The sequence below is a fragment of the Pleuronectes platessa genome, chromosome 22 (assembly GCF_947347685.1).
Source record: "Pleuronectes platessa chromosome 22, fPlePla1.1, whole genome shotgun sequence".
Classification (NCBI taxonomy): Eukaryota; Metazoa; Chordata; class Actinopteri; order Pleuronectiformes; family Pleuronectidae; genus Pleuronectes; species Pleuronectes platessa.
This window is the reverse complement of record NC_070647.1, coordinates 2,460,517-2,478,360: the sequence shown is the minus strand read 5'-3', so window position 1 is coordinate 2,478,360 and position 17,844 is coordinate 2,460,517. Positions and strand designations below refer to the sequence as shown.

The window sequence follows — 17,844 nt, the reverse complement described above, 5'->3', positions numbered from 1 at the left end:
TCAGCATCACCCATTCCTCCAGGTGTGTGAGTGAGTGTGTTTGCAGTGTGTTTCTGAGGGCAGTAGCCCCCCCTCCTCACTCTCACTGTCAGGGAGCTGATGAACCCGTTTAGTGTTTTGTAAAGGTTTAACATGCAGATGTGATTCTTTCTTAGCTGACAGCGATGTCCTGTATTACCTTTTGACTCAAACTGTGTCTCCTTTTCTTTGTGTACATCTCCTGTTTTGAATGATTTAAGTTGTTGTTTCACTCATGCAATGTTCTCTCTCCCTCCTTTGTCTCCTGCCCCTCTCTGACTCTATCTTTCCCTGCAGTCACAATGAGCGAAAGGTGACCTGCAAGCACCCGGTGTCAGGAGTCCCCTCGCAAGACAACTGCATCTTTGTTGTAAATGAACAGTAAGTCTCTGTGCACTGTGGCACACCCATACTGTATGCTTCTGATTTCTGCACTGATTTGAAAGGTCAAAGGAAACTCTTATAGTTGGAGTCATTCTTTTCAATGCCTGCTGCAGCTGCACCGTCCAGCTGTGACATCATGTGAATGTCCTGCATGAGGACAGAAGATGCCTTTGGATACACAAGACAATCCTGCTTAGACCAGAGCGAGCGACTGGGGCTACTTGCATACTACTAGGCTTTCATAGGGAAACCTGTGTTTCCTCAAAGACAACTGGGTCCGCAGCACTAATTGATTGTCCATGTTGCATTATACACTGGTAGCTGAGCTGGTAGCTAATGCCGATTGTTTTCTTACGGAAGAAGGACATGTGATAAGATCTTGACGAATTGGTAGAGGCTACGCCGAAAAGACCCAATTAGCAAGCGGTTGTGATGTCATTGTTTCCAAACATCTCTGTTTCCAAACTTCTCCACATATTGCCTCAGAATTAGATTTTCAAGGTCACTGTGACGGCGCAAAGCACAAGTTTGCGCATAACTCAAAGCTCACATTCTAATTATGACAGAGATAAAATTTAGAACTTATGACATTTTATATCCAAAAGATCACAGGTCAACATAACTGTGACGGCAGAATGTTCCGGTCGTTATTAAACACTACGACTCTGGAACAGAGAGCCAGATTGTGACCATATTTCCTGACACTTCACTGTTTGGTGGAGGCAAACGACTGTGAGACAGTAATTCTAGTTATTATTTCATGGGATAATGAAAGCAAGTAATAAAGGTGATTTGTTGTATTTTTTGACATTCATGTCTCATTGTTACCTCGACAGACATGAAGCCTATTATATTAGTTTAGACATCCACATTACTAAGTTTTAGTTTTATTAATCTTTCGCCACAGTCTCAAGGTCTACATCTGTCGAATATGTCACTGACATAAATATTTGCAACACTTCCTGTACCTGTTTCAAACAGGAAGGTCTCTAGCTTTTTGTTGACTGAACCCATTCCTCAGCTTTTATTATCGTTATCTCAGAACCAGAAGATGCACGACTTCATACTGTAGAGTGCTGACATTAACAGATCTGCTTTTATTCTGGGAAATACAGTCACACCACAAACCTCAAGTAGCAGCCCCACCGCAGACTGTGATCAGCAGATCGGCGACGCAGCCATCACACGCCTCACACGCAACCAGTGTGGCCTGAGCTTCAGTGTCACATTCACACAGGGGTGCTGACACCTTTCAGTGTTAGTGCAACATATCTTTGATATTGTTATGGCGGGTTTTCCATAATTCTGCTCAAAGAGGATGGAAACAAATTTGCTTTTGATAAGTTCAGGTCTTTGATCATAATACTCAGACTCAGACTTTGTCGTCAGCGTCAGAGATATGGGGAATTTCAGCTTGAACCAGAACTGCAAGTAGTCAAAGCAGCAGTTTCTTTCTTTAATGATCACAATTCTGTACATCATGCAAACAATGAGTTTTTTTCTCACAGATTTCTAACGTTTCACAGGTGTTATTGAAGCCTGGCTCCCTACACCCTCTTACACCTAATGGAAATGTGAGGTCGGACAATGCAGCAGTTTAAGTTACTTCACTTCTCGTCTGTTATATTTAGCGATCAACCCACAAGGTGCCACAGCTTTCACCTGAACCTCTGACAAGCTTCTTTCTCGACTCGGTAGAAAGGTGAAACAGAAGAACATAAGCAAATGTAAAGAGTATTGAAGTTTTAAGATCAGCAGAGGAAATATCATTAAATACATTTTGCCTTTTAAAATACTTCATTCTGCCTTATTTAAGAATGTATAGTGGAATATATTTAGTTTTGATTTTAACCGAGTAATCTGTTATCACATGATAGATATTTTCTGATGTTGACAGGTTAGATCTATTTAGAAGTGACCTGTCTGAGAAGTGGACAATCACATCTCACAGACATAATGACTGAATGATTTTGTTCTGTTCATTTTTGGCTCTCACTGTATGGGTGTGGTGGAGTGTAGCTCTGATTGTACCATGTCAGTATATAATAAGCACAGACGGGGCGATGTGTCCATGCAGCTGTTAGGGCCTTTAACAGAGCATCAGTGTGCCGCTACATAACGTACCGCTCTCAGTGGCATGGACACCCACACAGCGACCACTCTGCATCTCACAGTCCACACTCTGTACACTGGTCCAAGTCCACTGAGTCTGATCTCAGTCCTGCTGCTGAGCCCGACATTCCTGGAGGCAGTGGCTGAATAGGAAGCAGAATGATTGTGGAATATAATGTACCCGCATTACATAACTTTTTAACTCTGCCGATCCATGTTACTCAGACCCAACAGCTTGGTGTCTCTCTTTCCATTTCTCCTCAAATTTCTGTCTTATACACGCTGGCTAGATTGCGTCTGGCTCCACAGACACGCTCATGCAACAGCAAACCTTCACAATTGCACAGCGGCACTTCTTGTTAATAATCACTTCCTTTTCTGAAGGGCCAACTCACGCACATCGAGCATGAGTCTCGTCACACAACGGACACAGATCTCACGCAACACAAGCCCTTTCTCATGACAACTTTTCACCTTGGTTTCCTCCAATGTAACAATTTTTACTTTTCGAAGCCAAGGAACAGCTCCAACAACAAATCATTGTGATCAGCGGCTAACTGCAATGATGTGTTCAAGAAGCTGTACTGCACTATTAACTGTAGGTGGCGGTATTGCTCCAAATGGTCGAGAATCAGCCATTAGCTTGAAGTAGAGCAAGAGGAACAACTTCACCTTCCAGGGGTCATTGTGTTGATGTTGTGAATTTGTCAGGTGTTGGGATCCATCGGTGTAAACGTTTGTAGAGAGTGGCCCCACAAAGCAGGGTTAACACCTATTTACTAAATGTTATGCTAAATGAATAAAAATACATTATTGTTGTTAATGATTAACAAACTGACAAATGAGAGTTTCCCTCCATTAACAACCTCTCTGATCGTCTGACTGTTTGTGTGTCCTGCTCCGTTGGACTATGCTGTGGAGATTTAGCCTCATTCTCAGTATGTTGTCATAGATATGATGCGCAACTGAAAAGATAATTTATAGTCTATCAGGTCTTGTCTTGTCTCTGGAGGAGAAACAGCTCCATGTTCCCCCTCTGGCTCCATCTCCAGGTTCTGGTAGGACGTTGCTGTCAAGTTACTGAGCATGGAGAGGTTTTGCTGAGCTGCAGCCTGCTGTCACATTTCTGATCCGCATTGGCCTTCTTGCTTGTAAGTGGTGGAGTGTGATTGTGTGCCTGACTTACCAAGGTTCATTCGGTCTGTGAATGCCAACACTGATCAGCTTGTTTATTTGCATCTGTTCATCAAGTGCATCCATCTTTTTCTACATTTTCTGTCACCTGCTGTCAGTCTCTTCACTCCGTTTATAGCAGTTATGCTTCAGACCCACAAACCCCAACTGAAAATCTCATCCAACGCTTTCCCTCTCTCACTCTGTGCTGTCAGGATGACTGACTTCTGGATGCTCCCCACCCTTCAACTCTGAAATGGGATCCATTCTGAGGATGACACACCTGCTTCTTACAAAGAAAGTGTTTTTTACTCCCCGGGAGACAATCTAGAAGGCAACAAAAAGTCAGGATGACGACGCTGAAATTAAATTTAGGACCGCAGCTTCTGAGAGAGACAAACAAACTGCGGCAATTACACGCTCCAACTCCAAAAGAGTCGTCAGGATAGTATTTCAATCCGCTCCCGTCTCAGAATGTGCAGCTGCGATATCGACCCTCCACGATGCGAGCGCACACACATACACGCAAACACACACATACTTTTGCTGAAATCAAGTTCAGTGCAGCTGCACTCTCTCTTTTTCTAACCCGCTCTCTCTCCCTAACTTTCACTTACTCTATCACTCCATCTCCCTTCCCAATTATCACTGCTGTCACACTTCTCCTGTATGGAGTGGAGTGATGAGGTGCCTGCATGTGTGTGTTTGTGTGTTTGTGTGTGTGTTTGTGTATGTGTGTGTGTGTGTGTGTGTGTGTGTGTGTGTGTGTGTGTGTGTAGGTTATCTAGATGAGGTGTGCATGGCTTGTATTTTTAAACTTGTTGAGTGCAGACGAGAAAGTAACAGGACCAAAGGTGTTGGACTGCGGCTGTGTCTCTAATGAGAGTCTCACCATGTTCTGCGCCAACTGGCATTATGATGAGTGAAAGTCAAATGTCTTTGCTTTCAATCTCAGGCTCAGTAAGTGCTGTGCATGGTGAATGTTAGATTAGACCTGCAGCATTTGTGGCCTCGATGTTCATGACAGGCAGGGATGTAAAGGTACTGAAAGAATTGTTTTTTAGCCTCAACTTTAGGGGCTTGGGGTTAAATGAAGCTGGTGCTGATGGTGGGACTCATGGAGTAAAACGGTTAGGTGCTGGTGAGCATCAATCTTCAAAGGAAAGCTCATGTCAGTATTACATTATTATGGCGAGCTATAGCAAACCCCACATCAACATGCTGCACTTTTCACTTGACAGATATTTACCCTCATACAATTGTCACAATGGAATATGATCCATTAAGTCCTGTTGCAGGACCAGATGGATGCATTTAAAAGCTTATTTTTGTAAAGTAACCAATGACTATAGTCAGGCACATGCACAGATAGACCCCTAGTGGTGCTCAAGCACTGGCCCTTTTGCCCTGGATGAGAAAAGTGCCCTTCTGCTGGAGCCCAATTTTTTGTTCATTCATCAATATTTAAGAATATCAATGACTCTCTCTGTCATCAATTCCCCCCAAATGTGTTTTGATATCTGACGGGGCATTTATTTGAGTTCTTTTGAGAATTTTTCCCCGACATGCTCCGCGGCGCTCACAAGAGACTCCAAAAGCAGAAGGACAGGGAACTGCAGCAAGCAGCTCAGGGTAGCAGCTCTCTTTTATCTTGGATCAGGCCATCAACTTGTAAAACAGATGAGGGAGAATCAGTAACCCTACCTGGTCCAGAGGAGCCCATCACATCACTAAACCTAACCCTAACATATTATTTGGTTATTCAATATGGCCTTGTTTTGCCTGTTTTTGCCTGTTATTCATTTATTTATTCAAATTGATAATTTGAGTTAGTTTGTTAAAAAAAATATATATATATAGGTTGAAAATATCATACTGTGTTTTTTATTTATTTATTATTATTATTTTTAATTTCAAAAATAATTTTGGCTATGGGTGCCCTTTTTTGGGGGTTTGAGCACCTGCCCCCCAAAATGTCTGTGCACGTGCCTGACTATAGGTGATAGAACAAGGTAGGCCACCGTTTTGATTAACATGGCAAGTGTTAAAAGAGAAAGTACGAAACTGGATGTTTTCTGGATCAACTGTTTCTTTTTGAAGAGATGTACCTCAACTGATTTACAGAGCAGAGATACATACTGCATATACCTTTGAGATACTGTCCAAGGAAACTATAGCAGTGAACTGGAATGATGGAAATCTGTAACTCAGTGGATGCTCAGACTGAAAAGGTTTTACATGTTGGAACGAACGCTCACCAGACTGCAACTGTACATGGACACTTTCACACAAAGATGGACTTGTGTTACATCATATCTCAACCAAGTGGAACAGGTTGTAGTAACAAGACTGTGTTGTAAAGGAACATCACGAAAATGACATTAAGTGAACATTACCATGTTCCTCTGTAATGGACCCCTTCAAAAACCTCTCTCCTTTTATAAATCATACATTCACTTTATTCAACCTATTTTATTATGTGCATAGTTCAATGAGGTCAGGGAATGTTCTATTTGGTAAAAAATAAAAAAATGAATAAAATAACTAATAAAAAAAAAGAAAGAACAAGAAAACTCTAACACTATGCTATGCGTCATTATGCACTGTGTTTTGAACTGATCACATGCTGTTTTTAATGTAACATAAAAGCGTCTTTGTGCCACTTGAGCACTCAAGCTTCTCCACCTCTCCCTTTTCCTCTGAAACTTTAAAAGAATATGAAAACGAATGCGCACCAGCTCTAAGCTTCCCCTCCAGGCTCAGGATCATCTCAGCTGCTCAGATTTAACCCAGCACATCACAGAGGTATAAACAGCATCACGGAGTGGTTTCACGGTCTCAGAGGCTGCTGGATGTGACCGAAAAGGGAACGCTCATATATATATACACACACAAACACACACCCACCCCCACACACACACACACACACACACAAGCACACACACACCCACACAGTGCTGTCATGCTGCTGCTGGAGATCTGGGATGACCAGTCATTTGGAGACAGGTCAACATGTTCAGATTCAGCCATATTATCTCAATTGCTGCATTTCCCAATAAAAAAAAGAAAAAGAAGAAGGCCTGCTTATGTTACTGCTGCCTCAGTTCCCACAGGTCTGTTCATGTAACTGAAATCATGTGGGAATGAAAGCAAAGATGCTGGTGTTGTTGTGGAAGATGGTGTTTATGAAGTCTGCTGTTTCTAGTGAAATCTTGGCTTTGCGATGTTGATTATATTATGGCCATTCAAACCTGTTATCAATCAAATCCCAAAACTATATTAAATGCATATAAACAGATATTATCAAAATTCAATTGCAGCCAAAACAACTGAGCTGTTGAGCCGCTTTAAGTTTGGATCCACAGTCAGGGATCCAAACTTAATACTTATGTACTGAATTTAACATCCGTTCATCTGTCAATGGCTTTGGGAATATATCCACAGGTGCACTCACTGGAGCTCAACAGACCAGAATTCTCCTTTGTTTGAATGGGATCAGTGAATGTTGTGAGCCAGCACCCTGAACTAAAGCACATGGGTCACACGGCTTGGATCTGGACATCCTGTCTAATCTCAATGATCAGCATGTGATCCAGATCAGGAATTGAGTTTGAGTTTTGGCCATGCAGGTGGCCGTAGCACCCACTTCTACAGACCCTCCCCACTCCCAACCATAGACTGCCACCTTTTCCAGTTTTGAAACCCACAGTGTCCTTCTAATAAGAAGCCAAATGAACTTGGGATTATGGACTACAACAGTGCAATACAGATGAATAATTGTGATTTGAGCGGACTCTCACACATCCTTCGTTGGCATACTGTGTCTCTGTTATCCTTCACCCTTTCTTAGTCGTCTCTTGATACTTCTCCCTATCACAAATTCGATTTCTAGTCCTGCACTGCCCGAGGCTGTTTAATGATAGTCAGTGCTTCACAGCTCTTCATCTATTCAAAAGTCACTCACTGAAAAGTTTAAATGAAGCGATTCCTAAAACCCTCATCCAGTAAGTTGCTTTTTCCCCCTGGGGGAGAAGTTTTCTTCCAATAACCTCATTAGGAATGCAAACCGCTCTGAAGCTTGCTGTTATTAATGATTCTCTAGTTTCCCTCAGTCCCTTCTTTTGTGATACATTCACTGCTCTCTTGCTCGGTTCACATCCCTGATGCTTTGTTAATAGCCTACTTCTCAACCCGTCCTCAGAAGTTTTGAGGCTGAGGCGTTTTGAAAGATGTGCCGAGCTCTGACCTCCTCTCTGTCAGTCTGTCTTTCTTTCTTCCTGCTTCCTGCATCTGCCTCCGTACTTAAATATTCATGGTTTCCGCTCACATGTCTTCAGTTGTGTGACTGTACAAACAACGTGGAGAGATTAGAAGACAGGAAAACAGTTGTAAACCATAACAGACAGATATGCCAGACTGAAAATCTGAAGGAAAACAGAGCGAGAGTAACTGTTGTGGTGATGTTGGACTAATGGGAGGCTGCAAACGTTGGTGGGCTGACGGTTTGATCAAAGCCATGACTGGTAAAGCTGAAAGGAAAAATAGCATGATAATGAATTAATGATCAGACAGGCTGGAGGAAGACAGTGGCAGACTGGTGTTTACAAGAACAAAGACTTTTTTCTGTTTGTCCACAAAAGCTTCACATGGATTCACATGATTCATTTGCACGGGCAAGAAAACGATACTTGCCCTTCCTCATCTACAGTGATGAAAGAAGTACTCCCTCTTCCTATTTTACATGTCTTTATTCTGGATTATATCATTTCCACCATTCTTTATTCCATGTAGCACGACCGATTTTTTATTTTTAAGTCATTATTTGAGTTCTTATTATATTGTCATTCTTTCTCCCTCCCCTGTTCTGTTTCTAGCGAGAGTTGTGGAAAGCTTTTCCACCCTGACAGCCCCACAGAGGCTCCCACCAGGTAATGACCCCTCACTTCACTGACAGAGCTTCAGCTTCTTTATCAGCCCTTATGCTTTCACTACTAGTTTGCAGTGACTAAACCCCAGACGCTGTTGCATGGAGAATGTCAAGCAATGGGCAAGTTTAAATGAGCAGCTCCACATCTGGTTTATGTCTTGATTATTCAAATCAGATGATCAATATAATGTCATAAATTATAATATAACAATATAATATGAAGACGTGAACTGGAGCAGGTTGCTGGTTGAGTTTTTTCGCTTTAACCTGTCATTTCAAAGGGGGTTGACGACGCTTCTAACACGCGACAGACGCAAAAATTAAAAAACTAAAAGAAAGCAAATGTCTCCCGCTGAAAAAAGCAGTGACAGCAATGTATCGAGGGAGATTTTGGTGATAAGAGCTCCATCTCTCAACTGAAAAATGCGGAGGATTTTTTGCTATTGTGAATGCGTCTGAACAGAGAACCTCATGCTGTGGTGTGCATCTGTGAAAGGCAAACTCTGGGTAAACTCCGTAGCTACTTCTACAGATTTTACTCGGAGGCCGTGTCTGAAAAAGGCTCATGTGTGTTTATATTTCCTCTTCATTAACTTCAAATTCACTTTGCAAATCTATCTGCCACAAAACTATTAGGAAAAAGTCTCCATTTAAGTTTTCAGTAGCTTCCACCAGGTAATGGAAATGGACAACAGTGAAACAACAACAGCTAATGTGTAAACTCTACCTAACAAAAGAAAACAGACTTGTAGGGAGAGGAGGAAAATAAATCAAAGACAGAGAGTGATAGAAACTGAGGTAAAACTTCGACATACAGCACAGCTACTTTCCTTATCTGTGAGGGAGGAGCATGCAGGACTCAGGGCCAAGGAGCCACTTGATCTTAAGCGTATTTATCATATCATGTAATAGCAACGCAACACAAAATTGCCCACTGTGTTTGTGGCGTTACATCTGAGTTTCAAGAGCTCGACAGCTGAAACATTTATCCAGGATATATCCTCCAGCTTTGTATTCAGCTCCATTTATCTTGAACTCAGAGCTCCATTGTTTTGTCTTGCTGCGACTGACTTTATTTCAGACTTTGCGAGAATCACTGCTGAGCCACAATGCAACAAGAATGCTCAAACGATTCGATGCTCAGATGAATAATGTGTATGCCGCTAGAATACAGCAGGGGAAGTTCAAGTTTCCTCTGAAGTGTGTAACCAGTGCTTTTTTGTCTGCCTTGTATTTCCTCCACCACACTTGTTTTATTTGCCGAATGACAGGGTTCTCTCCCAGTAAAAGCTTTCAACTGCCTCATAGAGAACTGCGACTCATTAAATCAAAGCAGCGGACTAATAAAAGAAAAGGGAATTTCATCAGTGATAAACAATCCTGAAATGATTTTCAACCAAGGCTAAATTGGTTCAGCCTAGAAATCTTCCAAAGTGGAAATCATTAGTGTCATTTAGCTTTTTCGATCTATAATTTTATTTTACCATAGAGTGAATCAGACTTTTAATAGGCAGACTTTTGTTTTTAATTCCCCAGTTCTATAAAAGATATTATCAGTTTTTGTTACTCTGCTGCTGATACCGATGGAGAGGTGAAGTCCAGGGTGGTATCAGGGCCAGTAAGGGTTTAACAGTCTGATGGCAGTTGGATAAAAGCTGTTCCTCAGCCTGGACGTCCTGGATTTCACACTTCTGTACCTTCTACCAGAGTGCAGAGTTGTGAATAGTCGGTGTTGGAGGTGGGTGGGGTCCTTGACAATGGAGCAGGCTATTCTCTAGACGATGTCCTGCAGAGAGAAAGTGATGTCCTGGTGATCCTCTCAGTGGTCTCCATTGCAGTGGTGCCCCCATACCGCGCGGTGATGCAGCTAGTCAAGATGCTCTCCATGATGCAGCTGTAGAAGTCGCTGAGGATCTTTGGTGACAAATGCCGAATTTCCTGGTCCTCCTCAGGAAGTACAGCCACTGTTGTGCTTTCTTGTCCAGCTGGGTGGTGTTTAGTGTCCAGGTGAGGTCATCACTGATGTAGACGTCCAGGAATCTGAAGCTGCTCACCCTCTCCACCTCAAGCCCCCAGATGAACAGTGGCCAATGAGTTCTCTTCTCCTTTCTCATGTCCATGATCATTTCCTTGGTCTTGTCCGTGTGGAAGAAAAGGGGATTTATAAGACATATTAAGTGTATTTTTTATAACAAGCATATGAAGTCATGGGTTCTGGCCAAAACTGGTGCTGTGAGGTCACATTAACCCTAAACATTCAGTCTTCCATCAAAGCAAACAATTTTATGAGATCCCCTTAAGGTGATTCTGAGATGTTGTCTGACCATTAACCACCGAATCCAATCCGTTCATCCTCGAGCCCAAATGTGAGGAAATTCCTACACAGCATTCTAAAAACACAAGGCCTTAGGTTCCAGCTGTCGCCAGCAGGGAGGCATTAAAAAAGAGATGGCCATGCTAGACTATCAGCTGATGTTCCCATAATGACTTAAACAACAAGTAAGCTAAAACAGAGGACAAAAAGATTGATGTTTGAAATAGAACTGAGTCATCATTACATCAGTAAGATTCACAGCAAATTAACGTTGTTGATTATAGTGCAGGGGCAGCCAAACTGGAAGCAAATGGATCATGGGGAAAGCTCCATTTTATCTCATTCCAGAGCTCTCTGCTTAGATCCTGCTAAGATGGCTGAGTAACACCCTGCATCACCAGCGCTCCCACAAACCAGTTTCATCAGCAAGTCACTGAAGTAGGAATACACAGAGCAACCGAGGGGAAGGGGTTTATGGAGGAAAGGTTTATAAAGGCTAAGATCACCGTGTGACTGAAAGATGAGAAGGCAGACGAGATGAGACAGTGGGAAGGATTGAAAAGGAACGAGAGGGAAAAAACAGATTGGCTATTTGATAAGTGGGCATTTTGTGTGTGTGTTTGTGTGTTTGTGTTAGTCACCCTTCCCTACATGTAGGGCTTTTGTTACCGAAGGTGATTTAAGAGCGTCACCATACCGTGGGAGCAATCTCACAACAACCACCTCTAACAACGGTTCCGAAAGCTAAATGTCTTCACACTTGCATATTTTAAACACATGTACACAATTGAGTCGTTCTCTATTATAATGTAGCCAGCTCATCTGAAAAAGATTTCATAATGAAGATGTTCTTATTCAGAATCCCTCTGTGTATCCTCTTACTTCAGTGAGATTGCCAGGCTGCTGTGAATAGACTGGTGTGTTTACACCCACATTGTGGGTGTCTTAGCGATTTGAAGACAGTGGGGATAGATAGCAGCCTTCAATGCAGTGTAATTCCCTGTAGGAAGTAGCTAGATATAGCACATAATCTTTAGCTTTTGCTGAGACAACAAGTTTGATTAAACTTTTTTAGAATGTTCACTTTGCTATATATATTTTGTGTTTGGTCTGCAGAGTGGCATCTTTGTGTATGCAAACTTTTCTGTATCCAGCAGACATGGAGAAGCATTTGCTTTCATTTAGAGTTGTGTTTCTATCTGAAACCCAACATGTATTCCTCATATATCAGGCTGATACAGACCAAGGCCCTGTCCCAGTTCCTCTCCCTTGGCCCTAACGCCAGATATACTGTCCTTTGCTGGAAGTGTCACCATCCAAATGGAGCCACAAGGGTGTGGGCTAAAAATTCCTCCCCTAGGAGTCAGGACAATATCAAAAAATGATAATATATTAACAACCGTTATCGACCAACATTATAAAAGTGACACATTTGACAACTGCAGGACAGACAGGACACATTAATCTATTGATCAACACACACTCAGTGTATTTATATCTGTAATATCAATGTAACATTAGTCCTGTGCATAGAAACTTCTGCCCCGCACTGAACATTTTAAAACACGAGCTGGGTAGTTTTATTCAAACTTCATATATGAAGTCCACTTGTAAAGCATTCGTATAGTGAAACGGGACAACACCAGCCCACCACGGCCACTTGCAAAACCAAGGGGTAGGGCCAAGTGGTCTGGCTAAGTGAATTGGGACAGAGCACAAGGGGTTGTTGGTGGAGACATGCACCAGAGGATATGAACTTTCTCTATGTGCTCATACTGAGCATGAAGTGTATACAGTGGTTTGATCAAAGCTTTCTCACTGGCACCAAACACATTCAAGATGAGTTTTGTGGGCTGGAAAATCAAAACAATGAGCTAATTGAGGCTTTGGAGCCACATAGAGCTGAAGAGTTCTCTTTGGGTTTGTTACTGCAAATTGTCGCTTTTCCCTTCTTGTATTGTCCTTTGATCCGTTGTTGTATTACAGAGCTCGATTCAAATTTTTTCTCTGTTAATATGTTTTTCTTTTCTTCCCTCATTCCAGCAAAAACACACAGTAAATCAATGAGAAATCCTCCTAATTAAAAATGACGCTTATCAACACCACCATCAAAAGGAAGACATGATTAGACAGGGCCATCCAAAGCCATAATAAAACATTTTTCATATATTTTGGGCCTGTGTGCATTTCTCAAATAGTGAAAGTGGAGGGAGAAAGGAACTGCAGGGGAAGGATGAAATGGATGACATGCACTAAACGGCTCAGATATAGTGGAGATACAGCCAGGGTGTAACCTGGTGCTTGTCAACTTTCTGAAGCTGTTCGGTGATGTGTAACTCAAACAGACCTGCTGAAGCTTCTACGGCACTATTCAGAATTCAGAATGCTGCCACGTAATGAATCATACATGCAATTCACCACTGCAGCCGCCCTAACTAATACTACTAATTTACCCCCAATGAAGAACTCCGTATTAAATGTGACAAGCTGACTTGCCTAAAGTGCTTTCACAAAACTGAGAGATGGAGAACTGCTGGGAGCATCAAGTGCTCCACAGGAATCTCTTTTTAAAAATTCATGACACTAAGGGCTCTGAGATCCAGCACTGCGAAAAGCTTTAATTGGTCAAAATCAGTTTTTATTAAACTCTCTGCAAAAAAATGCATCTGCTTATCAAGTTGTTCAAAATTAGTGAACAAAATCAAAGTCAAATATTTTGTGTATTGTCGTTCTATTTTGTTCATGAGTTTAAAACATGTATTACACATATGTGCCCCATTGGGCACATATTACCACCGGCACTCCTCATGGGATGAAAGAGTCTTTTCATCCCTAAAACATCTGACCTGAAAATAATGGCCCACGCTTCAACCTCCCTCCAGTGTGGATGGTCCTGGAGATCCAGTATTAGCCCTCACACCTGCCCTTCCCTGTTAATATATGATCATAAGCTTGGTCTGACTTCTGATCTTACTAATATTTTAACAAGACTTTCAAGTAGATTCTTATTGAACAGTAATACAAAAGATTACAAACAGATTTGCAGAAAGTTTCAAAAATAAAGTAATTACCTCAGATGAAGGGTATTTGGTGGAGCTTTTTGGAGGTAGCTTCAACGTGGGATTCCACAGAATGTGTTATAGTTCACCACTAGGTCAATGTCAACACTCTTTTAAACAGTTTAGCTCCATGAAGACCCTACCTTATCATCACCTCTTTCATTTTTGACACATTTACATGGAGGAGAAGATTCCTCAAACCAAGCCACTAAATTATCCACCATTTGTGCATGATCTTGTTCCTCCCCTGCAAGTTGACACCCATTAGTGTATATAATGTCAAGAAAGGGGGGGATGAGTCGGGCTGGTCAGAGATGTTTACTTACACACTGTGACCCACCATTTAAAACAGGAAGACTGCATCCGTCACACCTTCACCAGGCGTGACCTTGAATTGTAATTTTCTGCAAGCTTCATTAAACTTCTTGATCATGATGAGTTTCTCTAATGAAGTCTATGACGCTGAACTATCTTTTTATCCTTTTTGGGTATATTGCTTATTGCGTTTGTGACAGCAAGGTTTTGTGGACATTCAGTACCTTTACAGATTGTGTAAAGCAGTGGTTCCCAAACTTTTTACAGTCTCGTACCCCTTCAGACATTCAATCTCCAGCTACGTACCCCCCCCCCCCCCCCCCCCCCCCCGACGCACGTATACAGCCTATAACACTTGAAACTTTGAAATTGTCAGGGATTTCAGGACTTATAATAATCGTAGATGACAAAATAATGTCATCTACGAAATTCTTAAGGATCAATTAATCGATTGTCGATTAATTATGCCCATCCCTAGTTTTGCCTAACGGTCACTAACCTACCTGTAACTTTTTTTGGCAGTGTAATTATTTTGCTGATAATGGGTATTTTTGGCAATGCGAGTTGGCTATTCAGACTATTTAATATTGCGCGATTATTTATAGCTCAGTTTGAAAATGTAATGGGCTTTTTCACTTTGAAAACGCAGATAAAATGTTCTCCCCACGTACCCCCTGAACCACTTCGCGTACCCCTTGGGGTACATGTACCCCAGTTTGGGAACCGAGGGTGTAAAGGATTGTGTAGAGCAGGTCTGCGTGATTTTTAGAGCCTGGTCATAGATGTTGTCACTCTCTTTACATCATTGTCAAATGCAGCAAAAGCGGTGTTTATCTGAATTTGAAGCATCCAAAGACTCCCCTGTTGCTCTTATTCTGTGATCCCATCCATTAGTATTCTGCTCTGCTCAATCTTTTCATTTATTGAACCTTCTACCTCACATCTGTCTTTAGCTCTCTCTCTGCGTTGATATCACCTTCTTTTAAATAATTTTCCTTTTACATATCAGACCATTGTTGACTGTGTACATCCTTTGTTTGTTGTTAAAAGTAATCTTAAATTCATTGGTAAGAATCACAGTTTTTGCAGAAGGAGACATAGCTATACATAATGTCTATAACTTCATTGATATCAGAGAAGTTCTCCTCCAAATATACTGACCACGTTGTTCAGTTCAAACAACCCTGGAGGTGCTAGAATAGGAATAGTCTTCTTCCTCCTCAGCACAGATCTACGTATAGAGTTTATTCAGGAAGCATGTGTAGAGCTATGATTGGAGGAAGGAGTGGGTGGAGGTGAAGCTGAAACAAAGGTCCTGAGTTTAGTTGTGACATGTGCTGGTGATCTATTGAAAATGACTTTTCAAGATTCAAATTATCTCTATTGTATACTATGTGGAGCAAGAGGAGAGATGGACTGAGTATCTGCATCAATTTAGAAATGGTGTCAGGACAAGGTTTGAATTCAGCCTTTATGAATGCAGGTAATGGTGATACATATTTGGAAGAACCCAATCTGTGTGGATGTACAAACATTCTCCACCACCTAGTGATTTCTGTATCATGTCATTGTTTCAGTCCAGCTGAAGAGCAGCCCCAAAGCTACCAATGTCCAACGTATGCAACATTAGTATCCATTTTGAGTGTCAGTACAATGTTTACTCCAGTACCCTTCAGCTCTTCATTGTCTTCAGATGTTAGATGTTGAGGCTTTCATACTGACTTGGTAGAGGGAGGTAGGGTACAGTGAGTTTGTTCAGAGATTTCCCCCTGAAAACATTTTCCTGCTCCTGGGAATATAGTAGAATATAATTGGAAGCTGCTGATAAAATTCTCTAACGCTTTGTTTGTTTATCTCTCACAGCATGCAAGGTTTTGAAATCGAGCGTGATAGTAAAAGTATTTATTCCTTGAGTTTTAACTCTACAGATTTAAATCATTTAAAGAAGATGAAACTAACAAATAAAACAAAGCCCTGACCTGCCCTGATCTAAATCGGTTCGCATTGAAAGTGCCAATCCACACAATTAAGCTTTCAATGAGTTGATACCCTGCACTATAGATTTAAAGACACTGCCAAATGCTTCTTTAGGATTAGATGAAATGAGATTTGCAGTGTTACAGCTACAAGAGGGCAGCCAAAAATAAACATCAGTAAAATAGTAAGTAAATCTGAGGTGTCCAGATCACCAAACTGTTCAGTGTTATCATCAGACTGACCCTAGGCACTGGGCATTGCAAACCTGCACCACACTCTGAGCCACTAAAAAATATCAAAAGCAATAAAAAAACGATTTCAACAATAGATACATGTGTCCCACTGAATATAATTTGGGCCTCCAGCTTCATTGATATTCAGATTGACACTCACATTCACTCATATTCTCCTGATCTTGGGAGCAGACGTAGAGCTGTCACTGTGTGGTCGTTTTAATCAGGCTCCAGGGCGTCAAACCTTCTTATTCTCACATTAGCTATTGTCCTTCTGATGGGCTCCAGGCAAAAACAAAACTTTGAGCTGGTTCAATTTGTCAGGCAAAGTTGGCAGGCCATTTAAACTGGCTGAACATCGAGGTGTAAATCTGAGGTGACATCCCAGAGAGCCGTGATTCATTTGACCAGCTCTCCTCTTTATCTCTGTTTCTCCAGCTCTCGACTCTGCTTCCTCCACTTGCGCTCACTCAAGCAACTTTACCCGTCCTCTCCTCCACAACCTCCATCTCTTTAATGGCCCCAACAGACACAGTGTATCATTAGGAGAGAGAGGACAGGCACTGCCTGATGAGATGTTGGCTGATTAGTTGGCTGGACTCAGATTGTCTTGGAGACTTTGTACCTCTGAGATTAGCAACCTGTATGTCATTTTGGTAGCAAAGTCCAATAAAGTTCGATCTTGCACACACAAACACAAGCACATATGCATCGAAGGGCACAGTTATACTTCTCACCACTATATTTAAGTGTGTACCCATTACATATGGCTCCTTTTGGATAGAAATAAACATTTGAGCTATCATCCAAACATGATCAAATCCTTGATCCAATCTTGACGGCACCAAACTGGACAATCAATCCCTCAACTACCCCTTCCAGGTACTTTCCATGAAAGTATCTTAATAGGTGACAAAGCCCAACCCTGGAAGAGCATACTAGAACATCTTGACTTCTTGCCCAGAAGATACGCCCAAGAAACATGTTATGAGCTCACATAAAAAATGGCAATGATCCTTTTAATATCTGCTGTGCTCCTCTACAACCAGGACAGCGTTATGAAGAAATGAAAGGAGTCATTGCTGAAGTCAGCATTCATCAAATATTCTAATTCATCAGTCTCTCATCTACTTTCTGGTTTTATATTCATACCACCTCACCTTTCATGTTTCCATGTGACCATCTTCAAATGTGTTTTGATATAGGATCTCTGTGTTTCAAGGGGACAAACGAAATAACTGAGTTAAAGGAGACTTTTTTTTTTTTTTTTTTATGTTAAATTTTCTCAACCTTGGCTTTTTGTTAAAGGAGTGTTGGCGTCCAACAGAGAGC

General features: G+C 41.6%; 1 protein-coding gene across 2 annotated transcripts in view; it reads left to right on the top strand.

Annotated features, from left to right (window-relative positions):
* Window positions 1-17,844, top strand: part of LOC128428577 (pleckstrin homology domain-containing family A member 5) — a 189,365-nt gene that overhangs the window by 127,723 nt on the left and 43,798 nt on the right. For both annotated transcript variants that reach the window (XM_053414784.1, XM_053414788.1), the window contains exons 4-5: window positions 316-399; window positions 8,562-8,615. In XM_053414784.1, the coding sequence (XP_053270759.1) occupies window positions 316-399; window positions 8,562-8,615 (138 nt within the window). The remainder of the gene's footprint in view (window positions 1-315; window positions 400-8,561; window positions 8,616-17,844) is intronic.